A 15011-nucleotide genomic window follows, 5' to 3' on the forward strand; every position below is an offset into this window, starting at 1 on the left:
GCATTTATTTTGCTTCTCGTCTCATTATCCTGAAATTTTACCAACATATAAAATGAAAGTTTGGTCATTTATTTTGACATTTGTGTCTTTTTTTCTGTTTCAGTTATACTTTTAATACATTCTAATTTCAAATATAACCATTGGGCATTTCCTAAGGAACAAATATTGTTTATTACTTTGAATGCTACGTCAATGGACAGGAACATACAGTGTTGCCACAACAGTGCACTCTGCTGGTCAGAGATGCGCACAGCGCACATATTATTTTTCCATGCATGAGAAAACTGCCCATTTTTTGTTCATTCTTATATTCTTTTGAAAAACAAAGAAAAACAAAACTCGTCAATTATTCCCAAGTGTGCTTTTGGTATCTGAGGGGGCTTATATGTTTGAGCTCCTGTGAGAATTGCACCCTAACCTGCACCGTCGAGGCCCCTCGCGCTCCTCCTCATGTAGAGTGGCTGTCTCCTCTCACTCAGGACAGGCATACAAAAATGTGCACAATCTCCTAACAACCGGTTTTGACTTGTATTATGATATTTTTGTTAAATATATTATTTTGTGTGCCATTTTCATGTGTGCTGTACTCCAGTGACAGGTTTCATGAAACAGTGTCCTGATTATTTGAGGCCGCCAAATGTTTGGACTAGAACAACTGCGCCATCTAGTGACCTCTGAAACTCAGGACACTGTTTCATCAACCCTGCAATGTTTCATGATACCTCATGTACCCATAAGTGCTGGACACAGCAGCTCAAAACTATTTATATGATGAGGGTTGTTCAACCAACAACTATGAGTCAAAGAACCAAAAATAAACAAACAAAATTGACTCTTGAAAGCTTTATTAGATAAGTACACAAAGAAAGGCAGGACTAACAACACTACCATTATTACAGTGGTAAACACAGGTGGTGCTCACTCGCAAAAGAACTCAAATGTCATCAAGATATAAAAGGCAGACAGGACACAGCAGGAGCCCGCTATCAAACACATTAAAATCAGTACAAATACATTCAGCAAGATGAGTGGCCGGGGCTGAGTGTTTCAAGAGTATCTCACCTGAAGCCAAACGTGGAATTAGAGTTTAGTACAAGCCTACTGAATTGTTTAAGTGCTCTACGTGTTGCTACATTTAAAATGGATGGAGAATAAAAAATATGTATATATGTTTTAGACCATCGGAAAGTCTTTGCCAAAGGTTTAAGACCACCCATAGACCATGACTTATGATGGGTAGATGAGGTCTCATGACACAGTATTGAAGAATTGATGAATTTCATGAAACAGTGTCCTGATGTTCAGAGAGCACCAGATGGCACTGTCTGCTGGGGAATGTTTGGACTTGAAACAACTAATTCAATGAAATCTCATCCCTTCTTAACCAAGAGCGCCTTTTAGTGGCCTCTTGTGACACTGTTTCGTCAAACCCTCATCAACCCTGCAATACTGTTTCATGATACCTCATCCGCCCATCACTATGACTATCATCTTATGAAACACAGCTTTAAATGCTAAGTATAAATAATTAAACTTGATAGGCTTTGGATAACAGATGATCATGCAAGAACCCAAGAGGTCCAAAAGCCTAGTGTTGGAGTACAGTAAGAACACTGAGACACTTTCAGAGCACATTTTGTTCGACAAAGACAGGTTTAAAAATGGCTGGGAATGATGTCAAGTAAATATACAATGCTTAATATCCAATAAATGTGGGTGGGCTTACACTTCTGATCAAGACTGTAGCGAAACATTAAAAAATTGGATGTAAAACTGCTCAACTGCTATGCAATTAAAAAAGACGTTTCCAGATTCAAAGCGAAAACAGTATTAGATACAGTCATATAAATACACCGCTGAAGTATATACACACCAACATGGGTGCCGTCACTGTTGCATGGAAGGAAGACTAAATATGGCAAAAATCGCTGCTCCAACACTCAACTTTATGTTGCTGATCAGGTCTGTGCAAGTGGAGTTGAGCTCGAACATCATTTCGGTTATTTACACTCCAAACAGTTGAATGCTTGTGTGCATGATCAATATATATTTATGCTCTACATTGGTCTCAACTTCTCTGTAACATGATGTGCTCAGGCATAATGGCGCAATGATGCAGTGGCGGGCAGTGCAAAACACCTTTACATTTGATCCATGAGTTTACAAATTTGTTTCAAAACTTTGTAAATGTGTTTTGCTCTTCTCTACCACCCTACTATGAGCTAATGTCGACACTAGCAAAAGACATGGGCTAACCTTTTCACTCGCTTAACTTTAAACTGCACAGAAACAAAAAATACTTCACTGAATTTCATATCACTCTTGGATCATTCTGAATTCATCCTTCCACGAATGTAGAAAAGAGAGTGGGTCTTTGTTTTCTTGTATCTTTCTGATTAAAAACATCAAGGCACAGAATGTTAATTGATGTTAAGCAGTGTGATTTTAAGTATTTCGTGTCTTTTTCTGTAATTATGTTGGCTTGATAATAAATAATCTCATTCACACATTCACAATCATGCATTCATAAATAAGTATGGGCGCAAAATTTACAATATAAAGTGTCAATAATGAAAAAGAAGGTTAGGATTTCAAACAGTTTTGGTAGACAGGAGTGACAGGAATAAATGCATTTAAAAAGTTATGGTTGATTTTTCAACATCAGCAGCAGAAGTTTCTTCAACAGTGTTTGAATATCTACAAAAAAATGCAGTAAAGTCACACACACACTGACAAACATTCATTTTTCATGCTTCCCATCGGATCCCAAGTGATGAGAAGTTTAAAATGGCAGCTTACTTCCACCGCACAAGCAACATTTTTCTCCAAAAATACATCATCGCCCATCTTTGGAGTCACGCAGAGGTGAAGTCGAATATCAAACAGATTAGCTAACAACAAGCATTCATGAGTTAAAAAGTTGACTTGAACAGCAACAAGGACTTTTTCCAATGTCAAATGAAATGAAACAATGTGTACAGAGGTTTGGATATTTGCGCAGGCATTTATGGTAAGGGTAAGTGCACCATATGACAGGCGTTGGACAAATGCGCCCCATATGGTGAGAGCTCATGATCTCAGGCGGAAAGAAGGCATTGCTAGCACCAGGGAATGTGAACATCATCATTACACCCAGCTGGTGAGAAAAGCAACAGCATGAAATTGATCTTTTGATCCAGCAAGCTAAATATTCTTTGGCAAAGTTGCACAAACACACCACTCAATACCAACAATGCCGGTGAGAACACAAGCGGAACCAAGATGAGTGATGAGACCAGGACAGCTGAATGAGGATGAAATGGTTACTGAAAATGCTACTTTCCATTTTAGCTCCGTTTTGCCAGATGTCTCCCGTCTCTGACATGCTTGGCACTCCGTTTTTCATTTTTGCCCTTTTCCCTCACCTTCCTCAGTCGCCTTGGTGGAGGCGTCCCCCTTGACTCACTGTCCTCTTGAGCGCTGGATGTATCCATTCCGTCTCGCTCCTCTGGAATGTTGGGGATCGCGCCGCTGCTTCCGTCCAATATGTTCCTTAGGGAGAAGTCCTCTGGCGTACAAGTGGCAGTGGTCCCACTCTCACTGCTGCTTAAATCTGGATCTTCACTGTACCGTCCACCTCGGCCATGGTAAGGGAGGGAAGAGGCCCTAACGGATGGTCGATCTCGCTCTTGCTCTCTGATGTTATGTTGAGGCTCGTTCATGTCCACTCCGGAGTCCAGGCTGGTGTCGTTGCTGCTGGGTGGACGATGGCGACTCTGGATCTCGATGATGGAGTGGCGCACCTGGGCTGCGGGTTTGCCATCGAGTGAGACAAACCAGGCCCTAGGGTGAGCAGATGAGGACTTGCCCCTGGTTAACTCCAGCAGGGTGCGCTCTGAGATCCCCTGCAGTTCACTGGGTCCCCCATGTCCTCCGCTGAAGCCCTCCATCCCAGCAGCCTCATTCAGAGTCCCTGGTACAGAGACGGATGACTCAAGGAGATTATTGTAGCGCCCCCAGATGCTAGCGTTGGGACCAGGACCCTGCGGTGGGGTCTCCAGAGGCTGTGGCTCGTCCTGGCTGTTAGTCTGTGGACTGCTTCCACCTTGAGCGTGATGGTGCTTGGGTAGTGTCTGGGTGTAGCTGTCTTTGTTAACAGGCTCAGAATCGTACTCCAAACCATTGCGGGGGAACGTATTAGATTTGCAGCCCGACATCTGCTGCTCCTGAGACGCAAAAAGGTCAGAGGCCTGGATGATGGTCACAGGCTGGTTACAGATGTGAACCAGCTTATCCTGAAAGAAGTTTGTCTCAGAGTTTAGGTTGATGCTATTGTGCTCCGACTTTTCTCGAATCCTAGCCACCTCTTCGCTGTTGATGTAATGGGATGGTGGGCCCTTCATGCGCTCTGAGGACAGGTTCTCGTACAGAGGTGCTGAGGGCCGACTGCTCGGGTCCTCCACATAAATGTTGAAGTTTGCTTTGTGCCTCGGGGTGGACAAGGGCTCGCACTGGATACTGCAGGAGGCCAGGCTGTCCCTGTGATGGAAAAGCAGACCCTCCTCTATGTGGGTCGAGGTGGTCTGATCTTTCTTCAGCACTGTGAGTTTCGAGAATCTGGCTTTTCTCCTCCTCGGCTCTTGATGGGACCTTCTGCAGCCGAAACAAACACTTGGTCAGTCATCAAAATCTGCACTCATATTCCTGATTTTCTTACCTGCAGTGACACAGCAGCAGAGAGAAGAATCCGACTACTATGACTAAAGTTGCACCCAGAATCCCCACCAGAAGATAAGCTTGATAGGACATGAAGTGGAGGAAGCCCCCGTATCCAAGATAATCTAAAGGCCAGACATACAACTGGGTTAAAGATGAAGTCATGAATAACAAGCTTTATGTTGACAGTGGTGATGGGTAGATGAGGTAACACTGTCCTAATTTTCAGAGGTCACTAGATGGCGCTTTTCATTTGGAAATAATGTGAGGTTTCATTGAATTAGTTGTTCAAGTCCAAACATTTTACAGCAGACAGTGCCATCTGGTGGCCTCTGAAAACAGGACACTGTTTCATGAAACCTCATCTGCCCACCATTAGTAAACAAATGTAGTCACCATTTGAAGTAGGAAGGGAAGCTGCAATCCAGTTGCCCAGATGAGAGGCGGTGTAGGTCCAAACCAGCTCTTCCCCGACCTTTTTCACTATCCCCAAGCCCTGATTCTCCCATGCACCTTGACAAGGAGGATGAAAAGCCTGTTATGATTCGGCTTTGTCGGGGAAACATGCATGACCTGGATCTTAATTCGCTTTGCTGCCATGGCAACATAAAAGTCTTTCAAGAATAATGATGATATGCTCAGCAAACGCACCTCACAGTCAGGGTTTGGTAGATGCAGTAACCGGCACCCAGTGAGAGGGCGGCATTTTGGGTTTCTGAAGGTAGCAACCTCAAAGCCACCTTTTCTTTTTATTTATTAATATATTCTGTTTTATTTCAAGAGTTACAAATACAGAGAATGTAGAACAGTACATTGCAAACAAAAATGTTCTGACACTAACACTTTTCTTAATTATATAACAGTTGAGTAGTAGGGACGTTAATGAATTTTAATCTTGATTAATCGCACTGAAGCAGAGTTAAGTTGCGATTGATGGCAAATGACTCCCACATTTTGTATCTGCACTAAATGTAGCTTCAAGGCAGGTGTTCCCAACAGTGTGGTATAATGCTTTCCTCATGCAAATATTTCTTGACTCCAACAACCCATCATAACAGATACTAGGGCTGGTCGATTATGGGAAAAATGTTAATCTCCATTATTTTGATTCATAGCATAATTTCCAATATTTAACGATTTTATGTTTTGCAGTCACTGAAGTGTCAAACTTTATCGAACAATGATCTACAATAAAACAATGCGTAAAATGTCAACAATAATTTAACACTTATATTTAATCTTCATCATGTAGGTTAAATGTTGTTCTCTCGAAACTCCTATTTGTAAGGTCTGGGTTTAGAGAACAGTGGAGACGAGAAAACATTTGTTGAGCTGGCACTTGACTAGGATGCATAGATTTTTCTGTGGTTCTGATGTTGTAAGCAGTGAGTTCATATTCCAAAGTATTTTTTCGTCGTTCTTCATGGGATCATGAGAGAAGTCACTCGTTAAAGGCTCCGGCTAAACAATCGTTTCATGACGATTATGACGTTTTTATAATCAGAGGAAGACATAATCGTAATCCCGATAGAAAATCGATTAATTGACCAGCCCCAACAGATGCTGTCAAGAACATTCATTGGCATTTTTCAGAGGCTCTGAAGAGACACAACAACATGCTAACATGGAGTTGAGAACATCTTCTTCATCTTCCTCCTCAGCGACTGCTAGATTGTCTGCAGCACCACAATACTTGTATAGTGACACGCAGGGCTCATGTTCACTTAACAGTGAAAGAATTTGCATTAAAATTTTTCCTACCAGTTTTCAAGTTGAATGCCCAGGCTGGAACGGTGTCAGAGGCTTGGAGGTGAGTGTCATGACCCAGAGGGATGCTGATCTGAATCGGCCCGCGGACTTCAAGCTCCTCTCCACCAGAGTAGAGCAAGACGCTGACAGCCACCACTGGTTTCAGCTCAATGCTTGTAAAAGCTACAAAAAAGAGAGGACAAACGGGGGGAGGTCAGAAAGAAGTTTGATCCAGCACAATTCCAGTTCCAACATTACCACTCACCGGATTTGTTGAGGATGACTCCAGGGGTGCAGTTGGCACAGTCCCTAGCTAGCTGGTAGTGCGGTACAGTCAAGTACGCGGTCACTGATGAGATGTTGCTGTTCTCAGAGCTAGTCAGCAGGTTCTTTGGAAACTTCACCATTGGCTGAGATGAACTGTCTGGGAAGTACAAGGTGCTGATCATGAGTGTTCAGGGACGAGACTTTGTAAAATGAGCAGAACATTTACCAGGCAACTTGGCAGTGATGAGGACGGAGTCTTCAAAGAGCCAGATGTTACCCTGACTTTGAGGAAGCAGCAGAATCGTCACGCTGGAGAAGACTGTGGAGAGGTTCATGCATCGTCACTCCTCTTTGCTTTAACTGAGCACTAAAAAGCTTGAGGTAATGAAGTCAACAGAACTACCTATCAAAGAGTCAACTCATTCATTCATCCTCTCCCACTCACTCCCTTACGGGGGCAGCAGAGGTCCGTGGCCCCATCCTGAGATTGTCGCCATCACAGGGCCCAACCAACACTCACACACACTGACACCCGCCTGAAAACGACTCAGTCAACCTCTGCATGCTTTTGGGCTGTAGAAGGACACCAGAGTGGCCAGAGTAAGTTACTGGTTTATATAAACATAGTTACTGAGCAAATGTTTATTTATGAAAATAGATCAATAAAATATATACCTATCACATAAAAAGGAAACCTATTTGTGTGATACAGATTTATTATTGTATTGAATTGCATTGTATATAAACTCCATAGCTTGATTGTGATCATATTTTGAAGAGCAAATTTAATTTGAACACTGACCTTTGAGGGACACACTAACCTTTTGACCAGTGAAAACATTATTTCAATAGTTCAAACAATTTTCCTCGAAAGAAAGGTCAATTATGAGACAAACGCTTCAGCAAGTTTACAGGTCTCCTTGTCTTAGTCATCAGTGAGGCATCGAAAGTGAACATTGTTGATGAATTTGCAATGGTGTTAATGAAACATTCAAAAGATGAGATTATTTTTTTCTAATATGTCCCCTTCATTCGAGATTGTGTTCTATTGAGAACAGCTGCGAGTCACTGCAGTACCCAGCCTGACCAGCAGATGGCAGTGGCGACTCATTTCAGAGTTTATGCGTGCCTCAGACAAAGAGGAGTGTGAGCAAATTCCCAGCCAGGCAGCTCTCCACTGAGAACACACTGGTTTATCCTCCCATGCTTCCACACCATCCATGTTGTGGTGTCGACGCTGACGGACGTCTGTCTGAGTCAGAGAGGGTCAGTGATCCCCACAGACAATAAATCGAAGAGAGACGCCAGGTTTTTCTCATATCCCCCACCGCCTGTCTGTGTTTGATTCAGAGCAGGACATAGACACTTTGCTGAGGAAGGGGATACCTATCACCCAAGCTTGCATCCACAAGCTGCGGTGGAACCAATCGATAAAATGTCTGTGGTGTACATCGACAGCTACACTTGAAGGTACAAGGCCTGAACATCCACTGCATCATCAGGACTCAACAGCATCTCGGAGCCTTCATTAATCTGTAATGACCATGAATAATGCAGCTATGAGTTGGAGAACACGGCTTGCTAAAAATCAACGCCTACACATTGACTCTTTATGGGTAACTCACATTCATTTTCCCTACATTAAACATTTTAAGTGCCTCCTGCATGCTGGCTGAAAGCCAATCGCACTAATCGGGTTTGTTCTTGACTCTCTTCGATCCAGTTGGAGAAATCTTCTGAGCGTGAAGGTAAGGTCAAGGTCAACTGTGAAGCCCAGATTCAGTTTCAGTTTGCATCCGTTGACCTTCTATGTGAGACCAGGTGATGTTGTGCGTGAGTTGAAGAACACAACAGCCCTACTGCGTCGCAAAAAATTAAAAAATAGGCTGACCGCTACTGTGTGAATATAATATTAGTATTATGTATTTATTTATTTATATTTATTTATGGTTTATTTATTATATTATTATACAGTATTTTCGTTCACTTAATAAAGAATTATGTAATTGTTTCCATAAATTATTTTGAAAATAATACTATGATTATCAAAGATAAAATATAAATTATGAAGGGTTTTGTGTGTGTGTTTAAATCAGACACCCTTTCTGGAAGAATTGCCACTGATCATTGAACTTGGAAAATTAGTTTCATAGAAAATGATTCATGGGAAACAACATTGTCTTGCTTCCTTAATATGTTCAATATTTATTTTTTAATACATATATTTCAATGCCCTGCTTGTTTCACAGTACTGAAACTGGTGCAATTAATAACTCATTTGGTGATGTTTTTAGAGCTTGAGATCTTTATCAGTTCATTTAAAAAGTCTTGCCGACATACAGAATTGCTGCCTTCTAAGTACGAAACAACGTCAATGTCAATTTTGTCATGACCAGTGCAGTGCTTCATGAAACAGTGTCCTTATTTGATGGCACTGTGAAATCTTTGATTTGAACAGCCATTTCAATGGAACCGCACATCATTTTCACATACCACTGACTGAGCTCTGAAAAGGACGCTACAGTTTCACAAAGACTCATGTCAGTGGTCATAAGCCATGTTTTGCCACTCACTTGGTCTCTTGGTGGTGCTCCAAGGAAGCGGGCTGGGAACGTAGCCCTCCATCTGGCCCACCAATGTCAGAATCTGCCCAGGACTGTACACCACCCTCAGCAGAACCTCGCCACCCGCTCCAGTCTGTGCAGCACTCATCTCCGTGTGGTTGATGCAGACGCCCACAGTAGCTCCTGGCAGAAGTTGCCGGGTCACTCGATCTCTCACCAGAACTTTGAGAGCAAATCCAGGGTCTGTCCGAACAGCATGGCAAAAATAAATTCAGCTCATAGGCACTTGCAATACCACTCTCAGCCAACAGTCTGGAGAAAAATGAATCAGATCAGGAAATTCTTTTAAAAAACAACTTGAATAATGAGAACATTTATGAAAGGCCAGAATTTCCAAGGGTGTTCCTTCATTACACCAAGAGTCCACACATGTTCCGTTAATATTCAAGACACCACTTCCTCCCAGCAGGATCCTCAAACCGCCAGCGTATTCTCTCAGTAACCTTCTCCCACCATGAAAAAGTGATGAGGCCAGCACAGCTGACTCGGCGGGAGTTGGAAGTGGAAAAAAAGAGAGGTCAACTCTTCAGTTCAGGTCACAAAAATGCAGACTCAAACCCCAAAGTAAAAGTAGAAGGTGAAGTTACATAAGATTTAGAGCATTTCTCTGGAGTACAGAACGAATATATTGACTCTGGTTCTATTTCATGCCGGTGGTCTTGTTTATACTGCCTCATGGGGACCAATTCTTCACAAAACACGACCCTAGTGTGGGCCTTATGTCTTCGTTGGGAGCTTTTGCTGGTCCCCACAGGTCCAAACCTCAATTTGAGAATGAGGACTTCAAAATAACAAGGTGATCATAACTGGGTTTTAGTTCGGTTCAGAGTCCGGGTTAAGGTGAGCCATGTGTTTTTGGAGGGTTACGTTAAGGGTGAGAGGCTGGGGAAAGGGTTATGGCAATGAGAAACCTCACAATGTCCCCACAGGGATAGCAATACAAACGTGTGTGTGTGCGTGTGTGTGTGTGTGTGTGAGTGAGTGTAGGATTACCAATCCCTCCACCAGTAACTAAGGACACCGAATTATAAGACCCTACACTTTGTCTTAATCCTGTTACAGACCAGAGTGTGAGCTTCTTGAAATGACTTAATTTAAAAGAAAATATGGAGCTCACTTATGGACTTGCTTTTTGTCGTACTGGAGGTTGTTTTGTGTGTGTGTGTGTGTGTGTGCGTGTGTGTGTGTGTGTACATATATAGGAGACTGAAAAGAGAATTTTGTCAATGATGTCATCAAGAGAAATAAACAATAACAAACAACGACTCTGAATCACCGCTGCCACATTCGGCCATGACGCACGCGCTCTAAAGCGCTAATTTACATTTTCGGGAACAATGACCGAGTCAGCAATGCTCACCTGCTGTGGAGGCGGGGGGGGTTGGGGGTCCCCCCGCAGCTGTGGGCTCCGTGCTGGATGGCGTGGTGCTGAGGCCATTGTCCCCGGGCGCGGAGGAGGGAAGGCCTCCACCCACTAGCCCGGCTCTCACCGCTTCATCCAGGCAGCATATCAGCAGCAGGGCCGGCAGGAGGAGCAGCGGCGGCGGCGGCAGGGGGCGTTGTGCAGCGGGCATGGCGGGAGGGGAATCAGGCTCAAAGACATAACGAACCGAGAGCAGCGGGGAGCTCGGAGGGGGAAACTACGTCGTCCAAAGCTGACTTTTCATCAAGGCCTCGTCCCTCTTGTGGTTCGGTGGGATCTTGCGGGGAAGAGGCAAAGAAGCCAGTGGAGCAAGATGCGCTGGTGCTGAAGCTGGGCGTGTGTGGACAAAGATCGTCTATTGCACCAAGTTGCCTCACTAGTGTCGGTGTGTTGCATAAATTGACCTTTAGAAACGTTTACTCACCGGATATACCCATTGTTTCATTATCTGGGCACAGTTACAACTTTCCAAGTCAACCTTTGTTGGAAATATTAGACATCTTATGTGTTTTCGTGCTCAAAGTGGAGCGTCAATTTTCCGCCATGTATCACATCATTGGACGGAAATGCAAAGAAATTAAGTTGTTTTTTTTGTTTCAGGATGAGAATAGAAAAAAATCTCGCAATCTAAACCAAAGGTTCAGTCGGTGCTCTCTGTATCAAAACTGTATCAACAGAGTGAGACTTCTTATTGCTGATGTCGTTAGAGAAAAAAGAAGGGGGGAGGCACGGGGAGACGACGCAGTTGCATCACTGCCCCCCTCTGTTGGTAAACTGAGACGTAGGTTTTCTCATTGTGACCAAGACAACAGAAGACACAAGCGGTCATTTAAAAATAAATAAATAAATAAAACATATATATATATATATATATATATATATATATATATATATATATATATATATATATATATATATATATATATATATATATATATATATATATATATATTTTTTTTTTTTTTTTTTTTTTTTTTTTTTTTTTTTCCTGTCACCCGACCACGGTCCGGTGTCACAGGGGAGGTGTTCGGTCACCTGCAAGGCTGGAGCGCGCACTCCAGGGTTTAAGGTCCTTTTCGTCGGCTGGAGCTCGGACAGGGATGAGTCGAGTCTTGGACAGAGCGTTATTTTGGTTTGGTTACTTCTAATGATCTAATCAGTGACCGCTTACATATCAACATTAACGACCCTTATATCAGTTAATTGTGATATGTTAGAAGTATTACTGCAGTACTTAAAATATTCAGCCGACGCCATAAAGATTGACATCCAGCAGATGGCAGTATGACTTCAAAATCAATTGTCTTCCCATCGTTTGGGTTCCTAGAAATAAATGAAAAAAAAATCACTTCTCTGGAAACGGCCTTGTCCCTGCAGACGGTTTGGCAACAGGCATTATGTTTATTTTGTTTAAATGTATTTAGAATTTTCATTTTTGAGTCTATTTTAGTGGGGTTTTGGTCTTGTCATGAACTCATTGGTGTGTAAGGCGCACGGATTCCTAAACTGCGTGTGATTAACTGAACAGCAAATGAAATGTATGTTCTTTATGAAAATATGTTGTCGCACTGTAGGATAGGCGGCCTCATCTTGAATTTGTTAGTGGTGCCGCCCACCCCTCCAGAGAATATCTCACATCATCATTTGGTGACTTTGATCAAAATTATATATACCTGTATGTCCATCTTCATCTTCTAACACATTTTAAATACCTTAATTGACAAATACTCAACTTGTATTTCTGTTATATAATAAGGCTGCAGTATTGTTAGGTTACATACAGTTGAGTCAGCATTTCTTCTTGCATTTCACAGAGAGTGAAAAGGAGCAGAGTGAAGAATAGTTCTAACAAGGTAGATAATAAATTAAAAAACGTGACTGTGTCAGCCATGTTTTTACATTCACACCCAAAACTCTGCTTTGACATATGGAGGAGGTAACAAAATTGCCAAGTACTGGTCAGTAAATATTACACAAAAGTAATGTAAAAGTATTCAATTTGTGAACCAGTAGAATCCACATGACTATGCTGAATCACATCATGCAGTACTCTCACGGCATCAACAACAGCAGCTTCCAAGTGAAGAACTGCGCAACTTAAAAAGGCTGTTTCACATTGTCAACACATGTTTTTCATCCTAACTGGAAGTTTATTGGCGTTTAATCACTTCAATGCCACCAGTTGGCATTCTAGACATGCGTGTATAGCATTGCCCCTTAATGTGATGTAGCTTATTGTTTACACCTGTGATTTTTTTATTTTCTTAACCTGGGTGTTTTTTTCCACTAAACATGCCTATTTGTATCCCGTCCACAATTATAAGCGACTCTTTAAAGAGGGAGTTCATTCATGTGATTGGAATGTTTAACCCCTCATTCATTCTTTTTTTTCCACTCCTGCAACAAGCTCATTTTTTCTGTCAAAGCAAAATTTAACTGTATTAAATATTTTTGGTCTAAAATGCCAAAACAAACTACCAAGGATTAACAGAAAACCCCCAAAACAAATAGCAACATAACGTAAACTCAAGCCAATCCATGGCCATATTTGAACATGGATACAGACAGTGGTATTTTTTTCTTCTTTGCGTGCTGATTCGATTCACATTGTGATAGTGATTTATTAATTTAATAATAAATGCAGATCATGGTTTCCCACAGACGTTTGGTCAAAGTGCTGACGGTGGTTGTATTTCTGTATTTATTAAGGGTATTATTCACTCACAGTGGAGGTGCAATAACTAGGTGCTAGAACAGGTTGTGACAGTAATATTTGGCGGCTAAATTGTTCCAGCGATTGAGAGCCTGCCTTATCACAGACCAATGTGCAGACACAGCAGTATAGATAACCAGTATCCAACTACTTTCCCTGCAGTTTACAGCCTAGGACGACCATCCATCACATAGATGCTGTTATTCCAGTAGCTACAATCCTCTAGAGCTATACTGAGCAGCGGTTCGCAGAGGGCGCTATCATGGTAGCATAAGACTGCCACTTATATCATAACCGGCGAAAAATTCTGGCAAATGACATCTTTGTCAGGCCTCACTTGCCATTTGTCTGGCCTTTCTAGCCAAGTAACTTCATATGTTTACATACAGTATAATGAATGCAGTCTGTGGCGCACTTATAAAGTGCCACTGTGAAGTGGCAGCCTGATGCTAGAATCAGCTACGTAAATTCAGCAACGAGTCCTTGGTCTACATTTGACAATAGTTGGTGTTTGAAAATAAAAGCTTGTCACGAGCAATGGACTGGTGTGTTTGATCGGCTGCTCTGTTGAGCAAGAACTATATTAAACAGAAAACCAAAGTTACGAAATTCCTCCTCTCACAGGCCAATGCACTGATGTTTTGATGGGCTCAAGCTAGAAAAAGGCGAATGGCAAACACATCATTGTTGCTGCTGTCACTGAAATAACCAACATTTTGTCTACTTTCAACAAATATATGTACCATATTTTTTCTAGGAAAGAATGAAAAAAGAGATGGGGCACTTTTATCAGGCAAAGAATAAGGGAGGACAAGGGCTGGTGCTCGAGCACCACTAGGGGGCTCTCTGCACGTCCCATCGCATCAGGAACATAGCCCCCCCCATCTTATTAATGGTGAAAATAATTGACCATAACCCCTGATTTTTTACAGGATACAGATGAATCTTGACGCACACCTTCACAGTTCAACAGATCTCAGGTAATTGGTGGAAACTTCCATCAGTAATTACAGACGACATTAACTAAAAAAACAATAGTTGAAGGACAAAAAGTTGAGGTCAGATGAATGAGTCACTCAAGCAAAAACACAGGAAAACAGATCCAGAGTAACATCTTGGGAGCAGGCACATCCACAAGATGGTTGCACTGATGATTCCCGAGACGCTCACTTCCAAAAGCACGAGAGACAACTCATTAAATTACAGTCAATTGCACAACATTTGAACTGCTGCTACAGCCACATATTTAAGGCTACTATGAAAGACGAGATTAAGTCTTGCCACTAAGTGTTGCCAGTAGGTCCAGCAGATGTCATGGAAGCCTCAGCGGCTTCGCTTGCTCCAATAGTGCTGAGGAAACTCCCCCCGCAGCCATTTCCAGCACACAGGTGGAACTCTTTTACCAACATGTTCTCATCGCCTATTCCAAGAGGACGACGGTGAAGAGTTGGGAGTCCCAGCTGTAGTGTTACCAGGTAGCTGCCAAACAACAGCTGTTTTATGGCGTAGTAAACCGCAACATATCTCTCACGTTATGAAA

At 42.3% G+C, this 15011-nt stretch overlaps 1 protein-coding gene across 1 annotated transcript; it reads right to left on the reverse strand.

The window, feature by feature from the left end:
• Window positions 1–811: 811 nt before the first annotated feature.
• On the reverse strand, window positions 812–11068 carry fam171b (family with sequence similarity 171 member B). The gene is made up of 8 exons (XM_053854601.1): window positions 10696–11068; window positions 9285–9518; window positions 6938–7030; window positions 6710–6868; window positions 6457–6627; window positions 5092–5208; window positions 4697–4820; window positions 812–4632 (listed from the first exon to the last, which is right to left on the reverse strand). The coding sequence occupies exons 1-8, from the start codon at window positions 10907–10909 to the stop codon at window positions 3327–3329; spliced, it is 2418 nt and encodes an 805-aa protein (XP_053710576.1). The 5' UTR covers window positions 10910–11068; the 3' UTR covers window positions 812–3326.
• Between the last annotated feature and the right edge of the window lie 3943 nt (window positions 11069–15011).

The sequence above is a fragment of the Synchiropus splendidus genome, chromosome 1 (genome assembly GCF_027744825.2).
Source record: "Synchiropus splendidus isolate RoL2022-P1 chromosome 1, RoL_Sspl_1.0, whole genome shotgun sequence".
Lineage (NCBI taxonomy): Eukaryota > Metazoa > Chordata > Actinopteri > Syngnathiformes > Callionymidae > Synchiropus > Synchiropus splendidus.